This window comes from Grus americana, chromosome 13 (genome assembly GCF_028858705.1).
Source record: "Grus americana isolate bGruAme1 chromosome 13, bGruAme1.mat, whole genome shotgun sequence".
NCBI lineage: Eukaryota > Metazoa > Chordata > Aves > Gruiformes > Gruidae > Grus > Grus americana.
In genome coordinates this window covers 9,433,580-9,449,733 of record NC_072864.1, presented here as the reverse complement: position 1 = coordinate 9,449,733, position 16,154 = coordinate 9,433,580, and the positions used below count along the sequence as shown (strand labels likewise).

At 37.2% G+C, this 16,154-nt stretch overlaps 1 protein-coding gene across 8 annotated transcripts in view; it reads left to right on the top strand.

Moving 5' to 3' along the window:
- CDH11 (cadherin 11) overlaps nucleotides 1-16,154 on the top strand; it is an 81,416-nt gene that overhangs the window by 47,437 nt on the left and 17,825 nt on the right. For 7 of the 8 annotated variants that reach the window (XM_054840505.1, XM_054840499.1, XM_054840497.1 and 4 more), the window contains 3 exons: nucleotides 13,252-13,647; nucleotides 14,588-14,882; nucleotides 15,661-15,780. In XM_054840505.1, the coding sequence (XP_054696480.1) occupies nucleotides 13,420-13,647; nucleotides 14,588-14,882; nucleotides 15,661-15,780 (643 nt within the window). In that variant the 5' untranslated portion in view covers nucleotides 13,252-13,419. Of the gene's footprint in view, nucleotides 1-9,785; nucleotides 9,859-13,251; nucleotides 13,648-14,587; nucleotides 14,883-15,660; nucleotides 15,781-16,154 lie in introns of all 8 variants that reach the window. The other variant, XM_054840504.1, reaches the window with a different exon arrangement.

Below are 16,154 nucleotides of genomic sequence, written 5' to 3'. Positions count from 1 at the left end.
TGCTACAGCTTGTGCAGCTCATTTAGGCCAAAGGACCCAAACTTTTATGTAAATCCAAGAATGTACTGTTCACCTAAAGTCTTAACAGTCTAACTAAAGAATTATTAGTTCACCTGTGTTGAGCTCTTACACAAGTTGTGTACAGTTAAAAGTGATACACACAAGCTTTCTAGTACCTGCCCTTTCTCTGGTGTCACACTCGCCATCAGCTGCCTCTCAGGCAGATGTCTTCAGATGGGGAAGGGGATGGAGATGGAGAGCCCTTCCATCCCAGAGCAATACAATCATGATTCTTTCTTCCTCCTCACTCTGGAATCCATCTGGAGTTATTTTTATGTTTGCTACCTGCTCCACATCTCCATACCTTGCACTTTCTCCCTTGGTCTGTAGTTCCACATTACATCCAGTTTTACTGGGAATGGTGTTTTAGGTATATTCAATACTGTCCGTTGTTCTCTGTGTTATCTCTAAAACTGGTTTCGTGCAGCTTCCAAGGTTGCACTCGTTCAATGGCCAGTAGCTGACCCCTTGTGAGTAGTTTACAGCCCTGGGGCCTCCACTGTCGTCTTGTACCTGGACTTTCAAATCTCCTCATATTATTCCATGCCCGTCTCTATGCTGCATTTGATTTGGGGGTCATACATAGTTCGTTCTATGCAGAATAGTGAATTGTGGAATAGTGAATTGTTATCTATTCATTACAAATATATACATAAACCAACGGTATTACAACATACAGTCATCCCAAGCTAAGCAAAAAGCCAAAACAAATTAGGCAATAGTGACCTGGTCCTTAGATAACCTGTTACAGCCAGGTAAGTTAGCCAAAACCAAGCCCCAGGCAGGCCAAGACAAGTCCTGATGAAGCCTAACAAGTCCTAATGGGTCCTGATGCCTGTGCTGTCAGCTTCGCACACAGCGTTTGGCATGTTGTAAGCAATGGTAACACCATTTTACTGGCTTACGAAGCTCTGAAATTTTAACAAGTTCATGTTACACATGGAAAATTATATTTTATGCTATTTAATTAAACCCCATTATTAAATAGGCATTTAGTAAACATTCATATTAGCAATCTTATTCTTACATATTCATTCATGTCACATATTATAGTTGGGTTTAGTTATAGCTGTGTTTACAAATGGCATAGCATAATGTAAGTGCCTGTGTATGACCTTCATAATGACTTCTTCCTGCTTATAATATATATTTATCTTTCTTTGGGTCTGGTTCTGAGCTCACTTACTGAACCTTAAGCCAGAAGGGGTCCACAAAATTTGCACAAAAAGTTTTTAAAAAAAAAAAAAGTGTTAAGTTTTTTAAGGCAATGTTTACCCTGGCAGCCATTACATTCGAACAAGAAATATGTCTGTCTGTTCAGAAAGATGTTCCCAGTTCTTGGATGAATCCCCAGATCCAGTTTCTCCAGCTGGTGCCTGTCTGGTGCTTTATTCTCTCTGACCACTGGATTTCCAGGAAGCTATTTTTGATTGTAGGTGAAGTACAAACGGTATCAAATCATTCCTTTTCCTTTTGCTCTCTCTTGTGAGGTTTTGAGTTGAAAACACTGTCTTTTGGTCTTCAAAGTGGTAAGAAAATATAGGGTTAGTATTATAGAAGAACACTGTATCACTATGCTTGGATGTGATATTGTAAAGACACCATAAAGAAATTCACATACTAATCCATATGAGTTAGTCTTATGCAACCTTACATTATTTACCAAAGAAATTTAAAGGAAAAAGGAAGATGGGAGTGTTCAGCATTATGCACAAAGAAAAACAGCCTCTCTGAACTTTTGCATAGGCTTTTAAACAAAACCCTCCAGATTCTTTGTAATGTGAAGAAAACCAGTAAGCATCAGTATTGCATTTAGAGCCTGTGAAGTCTGAGACTAGACCAGAGAACAAGGTAGAGAGTTTTGTCGGTCTGTTCTGATGGTTAAATCGGTAGATGCTACAGGTTGCTTAGCAGGTATATGGCAAATTTCCACAGATAATAGGGGAATCTTTAGCAAGGTTAAAAACACTTAATCTGAGAAAAAACATAAACGAAACTTATGGTACACTCAAACACCACAACTAACAATTTTAGTCTGGCTTCTAAGCAAGAGGAAAAGTACAGATGAAACATAAAGTTACGTGTTTGGAAATTACTTGGAACTGTGAAAGCCTCATTTCTCTCTATCAAAGATGATAAAATTCACAGAGATGAGAGGTATTTGATCTGACGAATTGCCATACACAGAACTTGCTTAATAGAACTGTAGTAACTTGGTCTCAAAGCCTCGTGCTCTTGCAAACATGATGTATTTGCGCTCGCATGGAGAATGCCATTTTATACAATACACTTGTTCTTCAGTCCTGGGCTTTCAGTCACCTTCATCTTGTCCACCAACTACACGCTTCTAACGTGGTAATTTGGGCTTCTAGTTCACACTAGCTCTCTTGGGCTTAACACGTATGGTCTTTAAAAGCTTTCTATTGACACAGCTTCCATTTTCTTTCTCTGTGCACTCCCAGGACTGTCAGCAGTCGTTTTAGTTTGTTTCTTATATCAACCATCAAGTCGACATTTCCTTTACAAAATCTAAGAAGGTCCAAAGTTTCTAAGTATTCTATCCTTCTTCTAATAAATGTAGCAAGTACTGATGTATTTAGAAGGATTATGTTTGGTGACAGACTCTCTCATCTCTCTTTACCCTAATAGTTCCTTTTCCAGAAAAAACATAATTACTCCAAGAGCAATTTATTTAATTACCATTATGGGAGACTTCAAAGGAAATTGGTTGGATTGAAATAGTGATATCACCCCAGCAACTTTTTGAAAAGAACATTTTTGTAGAAAATATGCTGAATTTAAGAGTATATTTAATATGAAAAGAAGATGCCTAATCCTATTCTTTTGACTGAAGCTTTCAGTCTTTTTTATATACGTGTGTGTGTATATATATGCATACACACATATGTTAATTTTTATTATTGTTATTTGCCTCTATTTTTCCTCTATGAATATAAATTCTTTCCCCTGTACTTGCCTCATATTAAGGTCATTCCATCCAAAAATTACACTGTTCTCAATCCAGCAGTTCTACCAAGTGTCAGGTTGTTTTCCTCTTTCTTTTTCACAAGCTCATTTCTAAGTAACACTTGACTGGTCTTAATTAGGGAGAAAACTATCTGTTATTGATTTGGAAGCTAAAGCTTTACCTGACCGGACACACGTTCATTCACACTCAAGTACTTTTTTGCTGTCCCGTTGGTTAAAAAAGACATTGATGATCTAAGGTGCAGAAGTCTACGATTCATGATGTAAGATATATGATGTAAGATGCAGATATATGCCACAAGTCCTGATTATTGCACTCTTAAGGTCAAGACTTGCCCTTGACATCAGAGAAATGGTGGCAAAAGGTAGAGTATTTATCTCTCCAAAACATATAATGTACCTATGGAATATATCTAATTATAGCTGATTCATAGCTTCATTTATGAATAACGCTAAATAAATAAATGCCCATTTTTGCCAATTTCTCAGCTTTCTGTGGAGCATCAGTTTCTGAAACTAGGGCTTTTATGCAAGAACAACTATAGGTTCAAGGTATTTAAATTTTGCCTCTTCTGTGTGATATTGTGGTGCCAAACATCGTTTCATCTGTAGCAAGGCACTGCCTTAAAACTATTGTTGTTAATGGTTTTTATCAGAAGAATAGAAATGAAATGTTTTCTCACAATCATCTGTAATTACAGGTCAGAAATAGTACCAATCCATAATCTCTGGGATGTATTCGTGTTTCATATGATCAATCAGAACTATGTAATGAACAGGTTTAAGTCAAAATGAATTATGTTCATGCAAAATATACTGAATCATTTGCCCTTTTTTGCAAATGTATCATTCGCATGAAAAACAAATTTTAATTGCAAGCTGACAAGCATGGGGGTTTTGTGCTATTTATATGCTAAGCATTTAATTGCAGCACCTTAACACCTCTTGTTGCATTTTTGGTTTTGTATCATAATATTGGGAATTATGTCTTAGTTCTTCAGCTTTGGAACACTGAAAATACAGATCGTTCCTCTCATTTATGCTCAGAGCAGTTCAGGCTGCATAGGAAGCCAAAGGGAGGGTTGTATCTAATGAAGGTGATGTTTTCTTTCTGTTTGTGTGTTTGTTTTTTAAGTTAAATGGAAATATTCTGTGGTGACTACTTACAACAAGACATCTCAGAAGATATTCATGCAAATATTGTTTGAATTATAATCTTGTGATTTAATGGATTGTAAATAATAATTAAATTTGCAGTTTTGGTCCTTTGAGCTGTGGCCTGCCATTAGGTATTTAAACAGTGATGGTCTCCTTTATTAGAGCCATTGACGCTGTATTAGGAATGTGTTTGAATATTCTGATGTTGTTATCTCATGCTATCGAGCCAAAATAGGTCTCTTCACAGACAATCTCTGCCTATGAAAAAATTAATTAATTCAATCGCTCATTCAAAAAATCTCAAAGTGGCTTTTATGCTCTTTATCGAAGAGATTTGCTCTAAACTGGAACAGTTAAGCAAACTATCAAAAAGAACCTTACCTGTGCATGGCTGAAGGATCTGAACTCTTCCCTCTGCAGCTCCAGGAAAGCTGAGAAAGGGAGAAGGCTCTTTGATTAGAAATTTAGCTCTCGTCTATCTTTCTCTAGCAAAGGTATTTGAAAAAGAGACTCTTGGTAATTGACTAACTTGTCAAGTTTTATAAAGATAAGTGTTACAGAGAATCTAATTATGTGAACCTCTCTAAATGAGAGTCACAATGGTTGTTAGACTTAAACAAACTGCTGTCAGGGTGGTTTGCATGCGCTTCCAAAGTGGCAATGTTTTATCAGAAACTTTCCTGCTTGAGGGGCGCCAAATCGAAGGGGGATCAGGTAGTCTAGTAGAATTATATTCAAAGTGGAAAAATGTTTTGTAGAGGAAGACATCGGTCATATAAAGACCACACGAGATGCTATAATAGTTTGGCATTTCAGCAGCACTGCTGAAGCTGCCTCTAGAAATGAAGCTGTAAGTACAATACCACAGATTCAGTTTAGATTTCTGATTGCATGGAGGCTGTCAGCCCTTCAGCAAGAGATTATAGAGCAGAACAGAAATGGATTGCTTGTTGGAATTCTTTCTGGTTTGGGTTGGTGGCTGAATAGGCCTGCCTGTAGTCGTTACTTTTTAATAGGTTTTCAGTTATCACTCTTTAATCTTGACTTTCTGTCTCATTTTTGGCATGAACCAAGAAGACCATCAGTCACAGCACAAGTGTTATTTAACCATTCATAAGTATAAATTCTTAGAGAAAAAAAATTCAGGGTTGGCTTTGCATGTAAGTATAGCATTAGTAGTTGGAAGTAAGTTGACTTTAGTTGTCATTTATTTCCTCCTCGGGGTGTCATTTATAGCCACGTACATAATAGCAAACTATATTGAAACTAGCATGGGCATAGGCTGCAGCTATATTTCCCTTTGAGTATACAGGAAATTATGAGAATTCCAGTTTGAGATGCACAAGAACACAATTACTGTTTAAAATAAACTCTACCAAGAGCTTAGTCATTACTTCAAATGACTCTATCAATCACTATGTTCTTTAATAAGACTACCTTTCTTATGCTAGTTGTTTTCCTGTAGAGTTTATGCTTAAAACCAGACAGCCTCTGTCACATTTATCTTAAGTGGATCTCCCCAGGGCAGCAAGTAAATGTAAAACTGTGTTTACAGCCATTTTTCATTTCCCAAGCCTTTTAATATCACTCTCTCAGGCTTATTTCTATGTCTTTCACTTCATAATGTCCTAAGTTGTCTTCTTACTTTCTGCTGTTTTGTATGAGGCACACCAAATGGCAATTTCACTCTTCTTGAAAGAGTACAAATTAAATCAGAGCCTGGTGAAAATACTTTCCTTCCATGATGATTTCAGAGATGGATACTGAAGGATATATCACGTCATATTAGTCAGGAGGTTATTTTTCTTCCTCTTTCCTGCAAAATGTCTTCTATTTTCAAAGAGGCATCATTTTATGGTTTTGTCTATGGTTTCCTAATACTGAGTCTCAAAGCTGCTACAGCAAAATATGGCTACATTTCAAAAACTATTCTTTGGAGCAGCTGGGGATTATTGGCTTTAAACATCTCAGTAATCCAATACAGTGCTATAAAACATAATTTAAAAATGCAAAGGATTAAGATTTCCTTTCATAGGATTCTACAGAACTCAGAATAGGATTCTACAAAACTTACTTTGCATTTTTAAGGTAACTTCTATTGCTAAAGATGAAAATTGCCAGTTCTGTAAAGATTTTATTTATGTATTTAGTACATACAAATTTTGCCATGACCTAGAATCCCTCTGTAGTAGGACATGCCTAGAATCTTGGCTGTTTGCACACCATGTAAAAATTATATATATATATATATACACATACACTTAGCTCTGCAGAACTGCAACCCATGCTCCCATGCAAAACAGCAGAATATGAATTGGGAAAGTGTGAGGTTCTCATTATTCAGTGCAATAACTAAGAGAATTTTTTTCCCAAGTATCTTTAAATATGAAAAATTTCCTTTTCTGGACTAAATACTTTTGTCTCATAAGACTAATTATGTTTTGTGAATGACACAAAAGACTTGATATCAATTTGCATTCAGATGAGGGTTATTTGCTGTTCGCTCCAGTGAGACCTGAAATATGCTTCAACAAGAAGAGACATTCAGTGTTTCAGAAGAGCTCACAGGGAGTTAGTTGCTGGCGGTCTGTTTTAGAATTACACATTGGGAAAAACGAGTTACGTATACAGCATGAAAATCTTTTCCTGTATCAGAGATCAGAGTTCTTGCCATTTAGACAAAACGGTTTACATCAGACTACTGCATATTGGCCTTTAATGCTTCATTACCTGTAGAGACATACATAAACGACTAGTCTCATGGGGTTAGTCATATTTGTAAAGTCAGTTTGCTGGTTATGGAGTCCTTTAATTTTTAATTTTCCTGTTTTGTATGCGATGGGTAAGGACCATGGTCCTGGCATTTAGAGAGGTTAGGGCTGAATAGCTTTCTGCAGCAAGAGCTAGTATCCTTCAAAAATATTTTCATATTAATTTATATAAATTTCTTGAAAATACTGAGGCATCAGGTATTTGAATACAGCAATCTACAAGAGGATAAAAATACATGCTAGACTGAGCTCCTGCATTCACACTGCTATGCATACATTCACCAGTGCACAGGAGTAATGAAACTATTCCACATCCCTCAATTCATGTATTTTATTAAAAACTCCCAAAGGAGCTAAATTCATGATATGCCCTAAAGATTAACCAGTATGGGCTCAGTGGGACTCGACAGATAATTTGATCGGGAAATCTTTTTTCTACCTCCTTTCCGTGTGAACTGCTCATTTTTCATGACCCCGATTACACTATTCAGGGCAGAAAGTCCCTCAGCTAACCGTTTAAGTTAAACCACGGGGTACGAGCCCTGAGGCTGCTCAGAACAGCCCTGTCCCAAAAGCAGAAAAATGCCCAGGTTCTCGTTAGCTTTGCTGTGCCGAATTACGGGGAGGAGAGGCCCCTGCAAAGCGGGGTGCCTTGCCTGGCCACAGCAGGTCCCTCCCTGCCCCCATGGGCAGCGGGGGCTCAGCCAGCTGTGCCCTCCCCTCCATCCTTATGCCCAAAACTCAGGCACTCTTAACTCCAGAACTAATACGATCCAATATTTATTCTGTCATTAAAAAACTATTCATTTCCTTGTCTGATGATAAAATTATTGTAAAATAAATCATTCATCTTTTCAGCTAATTCTAATTACAGCTAAACTCTCATTTGGACTGGAAATTTCCTATATTTACTTGATACTTTTGCAAAACATTTCAGAACATAATCATCTATTATTATATTGCTACACTGTGCTCTTGACTGGTTTCTGCCAAGTGTATTCCTGAAGAACAATTGCTATTTTAATGTATCATCCAGAAGTTATGGCCTAGACAAATCAGAAAAATTGTTTAGTCTATTATAATTTGGCACATGGTCATTTAATAGCACAGAGGAAGTCAGCATGAATGTTTGGGATTATTTTTGCTATAAATATAATGAAAGAAATTTAAAATTGGCTAGACTTCACTTCCGCGACTGGTCTTGTCATTAAAATAATCTTTGCCGGCTCTTTACTTTAGTCCATTAGTCATCTATAAACAGTCACTCAAATTTGCGTGTGAAGTTTCGTAGAGCAGAGCGACTTTGTCGATTAGCTGGCCAGAGCGGGGAGAGCCCCGTACCACCACCTCCCTGCCGCGCTGTGCTGCGCGTCGACTCCCGGTGCTTCGGAGGGTGCGCGAGGAGCGTGGGGTTGATGCGTTGTGGAGCAGTCCAGACCCTGGCTTCGCTCCGTGCCATAGTCCGTGGACATGGTTATGTCATTTTTCAGGTTTATGATAGATGTATTCTTAATTAGTCGAATGGCATAATTCCATTAGGGATATCAATGGATTTTATTTTCTAACTGTGGAACAGATTTTTCTTATGTTAAAATTGAAACTTAATAGCTTTGCATTTCCAGAAGTAACAATTACAAGTACAAAACACAGACATTATCTATGTAGGTAGAAGTGCCCTGAAGGCATGTTCTCACAATTATTTAGGGAGATCTTCTATTTCCATGCAAACATTTCATGTATACACCTCACCGTGTATGTTGTTTTTCAGAGTGCGGGCTTCATACTGTTTTAACGTTTCTCAGTCCCGCATACCTTGACTGACCAACTTACCTGGGCAGCCTTTGGGAATCTCACTGCGTTCATGTGCCTCTGATGTGATTTAATCTTGTGCAGCGGCTGGTTAACTCTTGTTTTCCCCCAATAGAGCTATTATTTGGTACCAAAATTGCAACATTTCTTTGTATGCAGTTAAAACATGTTAATGGAATTCTTCCTTTTGAGAAAAAGACCATCTTAGTTCAAATCTGGCATCCATTATGTTTAAGGAAGTGGGAAGCAGATTTTTTTTGCAGATTTCTTAGGAAAGCTTAGATTGCAAAAATATATATTGCACAAGTCTAAACACAATGGAGAAAAATGTGCAGTTTGGTCAACTGCTCACCGACATTTGCTTTGCTGTAGTTGAGGAGTACAATCTACATGCAGAAATAACAATAATGTTGAGGATATCTCTAAGACTGTGATTTTTTTAAAAAAGACTAGAACCGTTCACAGCAAATGATTCTGACAGTTCACTACCTGCGTAGTGTTGTTCAGCGTCTGCACAGAAGTGCCGCACATGGAGAATTTGCGGACACTCACCAGGGCAGCAGTCCAGTCAGCTGCGGCAGTTGCTGTCTGCAGATCTGTATTCCATGCGTGCAGGATTATGAGGTATTTTTCCACAAGAGAAAAGGAATTGCTTTATAAATTGTTCAGCTGTTTTTCCATATTTTCTGCTTGAAGAAGTAGGAAACTCTAGGCGTTCAGAAGCTGAATTAACGTTAAAATATTTGAAATTTTTGAAGTAGATTGTTTTGTGGAAAAAAAAAGAGAAGAAAAAAAGGACTTCTTTCTTGTTAATAATACTGATTTGCTTTTTAATGAAGTTTATTTTAGCTTTAACTTAAGCGCATCTTGTGCACCTTGCCATTTAGGAAGAAAGTAGTTTATAAAAAGCCAAACTGTAGCTGTTTTGAATTTAAGTAATTTCATAGACTTCAGTGGAATCCTGTTGATTTATTCTATTAGCTTTTCTTATGCCGATAGGAGTCAGAGGGCTTACCGCTGTGGCAACCACTGCACTACTGAACAGAGAGGATGAGCTTCGGGAAGGGAGAAGGTGAGAGGGGCACGAGGAGGCCAGGGAGACCTTATTGCCTGCAGCTCCAGCTTTAATTGCAGCCTATCTAGCAGTAGGTCACTTACTAAACAGCCAACTTGGTATTACTAGCATAGACTCCTTTCACATTATAACTCAGAATGGAAGCAATTACCATAAACAGCCTTAGTGATTTTTTTTTTTTAGCCCAAGTAGTGGATGAGAGATAATAGCATTCTTTATCTTCAAGGCATGTAGCCTTATTGCTTCCTCCCTATACATGTATATACAGATGATAAAACAAAAGGTAGCAAACAATTTTTGCTTTAAATCCTTATTAGTAAATTAAGCATGGATTTGTGATTAATATTTTGTTTCCAGCACTTCACACTTGAATAGCCGATAATAAGCAGCGTATGTATCAGCTTGACTCTTCCATTATTGTTAAGCATCTTTATAATGTGTTTACTGATTTACATAACAGTATTGAGAAGTTTGGGAATAATGGTCATATTTGTTTACTTATTTTCATTGTTGAGATCATTATGTGATGTTAATGAAGAATAATTATCAGTGAGTTTAATTTTCAAATGCATCCAAAATCTATTAATGTAAGAAGTTTACTTACTTTTTTTCACAGCAGGTTTAAAAACGTACAGCTGTCTAGGCATACCTTCCTATTCAAGTTCTGTTTGGAGCGTGTAGGCCCCATTTAACAGCCCAAGAGCACAAGTACCTCTAACTGCTGCATGCGAGTAACGTGCCATACATCCCTATAGCAAGGGTACTTAGCGAGTAACGTGCCATACATCCCTATAGCAAGGGTACTTAGCGAGTAACGTGCCATACATCCCTATAGCAAGGGTACTTAGCGAGTAACGTGCCATACATTCCTATAGCAAGGGTACTTAGCGAGTAACGTGCCATACATCCCTATAGCAAGGGTACTTAGTGAGTAACGTGCCATACATCCCTATAGCAAGGGTACTTAGCGAGTAACGTGCCATACATTCCTATAGCAAGGGTACTTAGCGAGTAACGTGCCATACATCCCTGTAGCAAGGGTACTTAGCGAGTAACGTGCCATACATCCCTGTAGCAAGGGTACTTAGCGAGTAACGTGCCATACATCCCTATAGCAAGGGTACTTGTCCAGCATAATTGGATATACTGGGCATGGCATTGACGACTGTGGCTCAAAGGATACGCATAGCAAACTACATCTGAAACAGCAATATCATTGATTAACTGAATGCAATTATGAAGCAGACTGAACTGGTCTTAATGTGTAGAATTTGATTGCATAAATAGATGTCTGTATACAAAGCAGCCGAATGAGGTAACCTCAGAGCCTGCTTGCTGTGGGGTTAAATTTACACCTGCTACAAGGATGTAAATCCAGAGGTGTTTACCAAACAGGACAGAATAACTCATTTTACATCTGTGGGATGAGTAGAGAATTTGATGGCTTGACTTACTAAGGTTTAATAAAGTTAAATGTTAGGGAAGCTTGGTAAGTAAATACTGCATACTAGGGGTTTGAATTTTATTTTTTCTGTGCAAAACCGGAGGGGAAAAAGTATCCTTTCCTTTTAGAATTAACTATTACTATAAAAAGTCACTATAATAACTAGTGTTGAAAGACTTTTCATATTTAAGCCATTTCCAAAATAAGTTAAATCTCAGTGTTCAAGTCCTTCAAGTCCCACTTTATTTCTACCCCTGAACAAAATGGAGATATGAAATTAGCTCTAAAGCTGCAGACCTAATGCTCCACACTTCACACACATATATTGTGTCATAATAAAAGCATTTTTTCTGACCAAAATAATAGAGGTTGTTTTCTTTTTCATGTCTTCCATGCTGGAATGAGTCATCTGTAATGTGACATCATATAACAATAGTAAAAGATAAAATGGATACACCAAATGTTGTACTTAATAAATATGCTTAGGAAAGGCAGATTATGCTTGCAGCTATATGTGTAACTTTAATTCATTATGCTGGAGCCATTGTGGTATTGTAATTGAGGTGATTTCAGTTTTCAATAAAATAAAAATGAAAACTTAGATTTTTGGGGGGGGAATAAACCCAAATATTTCATTCCTTATTTATTAATTATTTATATGCCCTTGTCTGTCAATGTTACTGTGCAAAGGATTTGAGAAAGACATCCTGAGATGAGTGAGTTTGGTACTAGTGAGATGTGTGTTGCTGGAGTTATAGAATGTGATGTATGTTCAAGCTTTTCCCTATAGTCACATTTTCTCTGCTGCAAATACTATGTGTAAGATCCCCTTATTTCTCATAAAAAATCATTCTGTTTTAAAGAAAATGGTAGCTTATATTTATAAATATGCCTGTATGAATATAACATTGAGTGTTTTGTCAGTATCTTGCAGAACAGTAAAGTGAATTACACAGAAAGCTGAAACAAACATCGTAGGGACCTTGTAAAAATTGGCTGTTCTGTAAAGATTGAAGGAGAATATATTGCAAACCCCAGGGATAAGTCAAAGGGGCCTTTATGATGGATTGTTAGCTGCTGGAGGTATAGACCTTAGTTCAGGTTTCACTGTATTATGCAATTTCTGCTTCAAATATTAATTCTGATCTAGTGTTTTAAGAATTATTAGAAAGTAAGAAATCAATATAATTCTGGTAATTTAAATCACAGGGAAAGTAGGAATAAATAGCCAAATCAATTGTTATATTATCAAAAGTATCTGAATATGTTTTTATTGGTTAGTGGCATTTATTGTCACCAGCACAAAGCAGAATTGGCAAGCAATGCTGCTTCGCCGCTTTGATGACTTCATCCTCAGAGGGAGGTAGAAGGGCTACTTCAGGGGTCTAAATCCAAAATGCAGGTCCTTGGAGCTCTGTGAGCCACTGCTCCTGCCTAGAAAAACATAGGTCATTATTTTCAGCATAAAAATCTGTTGGTTATGAAAAGGCCTTTTTCCAGACATGAGTAGAAATATTCCATTCTTGCTAAGCAAGTATCTTGGTATCTTTCTTATATCTAAACCTATGGCTTAACAGCTTGTATCTAAGGCTTATATCTAAGCTCCAAAGAGGGCTTAGACATAAATTAGGTATTTCTACAGTTACCTTGCATCTTGGGTTAAATTCATTTGGAAGGATCATGAGAGAATATGATTCTCTATCTTTCAACTTCCAAACGAGTGCCCTAACCAGCAAGTCAGGAGATTTTACAAGGTGGCAGTTACATGAAACAAAACACCAAATATGCTCATTACTCAGCATTTCCTAATTATTAATATATTTTAATTTTCTTATTCTCTTGAAATTTCCCAATGTAGTCCTAGTTTTATTTTGCTTAATAAAAAAATTGTTGCATCTCAAAGACATAAAAGAACTGACAATCTTCTCCATTTTACTTTCTTTCAGGAATTAAGTTGGGAAGCTGCAGAGCATTAAAGTGATGTGTTTAATGTGTGGTGGCATCCTATGTGCAGAACATTTTATCTGAAACTTTTCAGTAGCCCCAAACTTTTTGACTTCCAAGGTGGAAGGGGTAGATTCTTGGATACTCCTGTGCCTAAAAAATAACCAAAAATGAAGGAGGACAATTGTTTACATGCCGCTCTTATCTGCCTGGGCATGCTGTATTACAGCCATGCCATAACTACAGAAAAACTGAACCATGCAAGGCCATCACTTCATGGTCACCATGAAAAAGGAAAAGAAGGACAAGTTCTGCATCGTTCAAAAAGAGGCTGGGTGTGGAATCAGTTCTTTGTTATAGAAGAGTATACGGGACCAGATCCTGTACTAGTAGGAAGGGTAAGAAAGAAATTCTTTTTCATTCATCAATTTAAAAGTAGTAATCAAAAATGTAATGTCTAACCCAGCAGCTCAGTAAAAGTGTACTGCTCAATAGGTATCTCTTCATCCTTTCATTTTCAAGTTATCAGTAACATTAAATATATGAGGGGTAATTATAGAGGGACATATATATCTGTGTGCACCTGTGTATGTACACACATATAAATACATAAACAAAGCAGTATATTTACCACTTTATAAGTTCTCAGCAGAACTGTGTTGACTTAACCCCAGCACAAAGAGTGGAGAACAAGATCAATGACAGCAAATACTGTTCTGAGTATTCTGGTTTTAAAAGATGTTTAGTATTGTGCAATTTGTAGGTGTCAATATAAAATCAATAAATCTGTAATTTGGCTCAATGTTTCCCTCATTCATCAAACTGAAGTGTGCATTGGTTGCGAAAGTAAGAGTGTTTAATAAGCATCTGTTACTTCTTTTATATGGAAGAGGTTGTAATTAAAAACTAGTTGGCAATCGCTGATTGGCTCATTTGTTACATCCCAACTGTCACTTAACAGCTTTTTACATGCAACCTAGTAGAATATGATTAGTATGAAGTGTACAAAATCTTTGTAAAAATGACCCTTCCTTTCACCTTCATTTGAATAAAGAACCTGTTATAACTATCTTTTCATGTATTCTCTTCCTTAAATCTTAAAGCTTGGGTCTCAGCAGCACCCTACGTGTGGTAGCGTGCAAATCTGTGCAGGCAGCTTCTCTGAATGCAGGGCAGATGTGTTCACAGCATGTACCTGAGTATGGATTATTGCATGATGTAAGACAAGATTTTTGAAAACTATGAAATTATAGTAATTTCATGAACTTTTTCATTTCATACACACACACATGAAATGTATACGATCTTGTTAAGGTATGTCTGTTTCTCATTTTGTAGCTTCATTCAGATATTGATTCTGGAGATGGAAACATTAAATACATTCTCTCAGGTGAAGGAGCTGGAATCATTTTTGTTATTGATGACAAATCAGGGAACATCCATGCAACAAAGACACTGGACCGAGAGGAGAGAGCTCAGTACACTCTCACGGCACAAGCTGTAGACAGGAACACTAACAGACCTTTGGAACCACCTTCTGAATTCATTGTTAAAGTTCAAGATATAAATGACAACCCACCTGAGTTTCTTCATGAAAACTACCATGCCAATGTGCCAGAGAGATCAAATGTAGGTAAGTACTCATAAGTACACTTCAGTTCCTGGCCTCATGGAAGATGTTGCATTGTCAGTATGTCTTGGCTTTGTTTAATTTATTCTCTGGAATTTTGGGAAGTAAAATTTACTTCATGCTCAGCCAGCGACTCAGTCAATTTATCTAATTTGCTGACCAAATCAAACCCTGCACAGCTACTAACTGTTGTGGTTGAAGTGTCTCTAGGTGGTTCCTAGAACAGGACTATTTCCTCCTAGGAAGAAACTTGAGGGTCCCCTGGAGTCTATGGGCTGTGAATTCTCTGGGGTAAACATCCAGATCATTCCTTTGGTAGAGCTGTGTAATAAAGTTAAGGAGTTACTGCCACATTATCCCATTTTCATCTCCTGTTTGAGCTTGTGTCTATCTCAGAGATTTCTACAGGAATGATTTCTCTGAAACTTACTGAGGAAAATGTAAAAAGAAAACTCTATTGTTTGGCTGTCTAATGACAAAAGCAATATAATGCTTAAACTACTGAGGAAAAAAAAACGTAGTGGTACAAAGTGACTGCTGACTTTTATATCTTCACTGTTTAGAACGTTAATCCCACATCACAGCTGGTGACAAATCTTTTTGGATCATATGAGTCTTATTTTGTTGTATATAAATTGCCAAGTAAAATTTTTTCATTTACCAAACCTGGAAATAAAAAAACTTAAGAAATAGGCTGTGTGACTGAAAGCATCTCTGCACGGTTCTTACAGACGTGTTTGCTTCTGACTGTATTCCTTCTGTGTTTGCTTTCCATTTTTAGGTACATCAGTTATTCAGGTAACAGCTTCAGATGCTGATGATCCTACCTATGGGAACAGTGCCAAATTGGTTTACAGTATTCTTGAAGGTCAGCCGTACTTCTCGGTGGAAGCTCAAACAGGTATTATTGAGCAGTTTATTTGAGTAGGACCTCATAACTGGAATGCATTAAAATGAAGAACTAAATGTATTGACTGAGGCAGTACAGTTGGGTCTGTCTATTGATGTGCTTGAGCAAAGCTTCCTTCATTCTTTTTTGATTCTAGCTAAGCTCTTTCGCAGGTTAGTCCCTTGGCATTTGGTAGAGCTTCTGGGTACAGTACACTAGAAAGATGATACTATTTCTTTTGTGATATGACATGACATGACAGAAATGGCAGTTTCTGTGCTGAACTGTAATTCTCCAGGGTTGTTCTATGTTCAACTGTGTTGAATATTTGGGCTACTTTCCTTGCATAGCATGATGCACAGTGTAGGGAAAACAGAATCTGCACC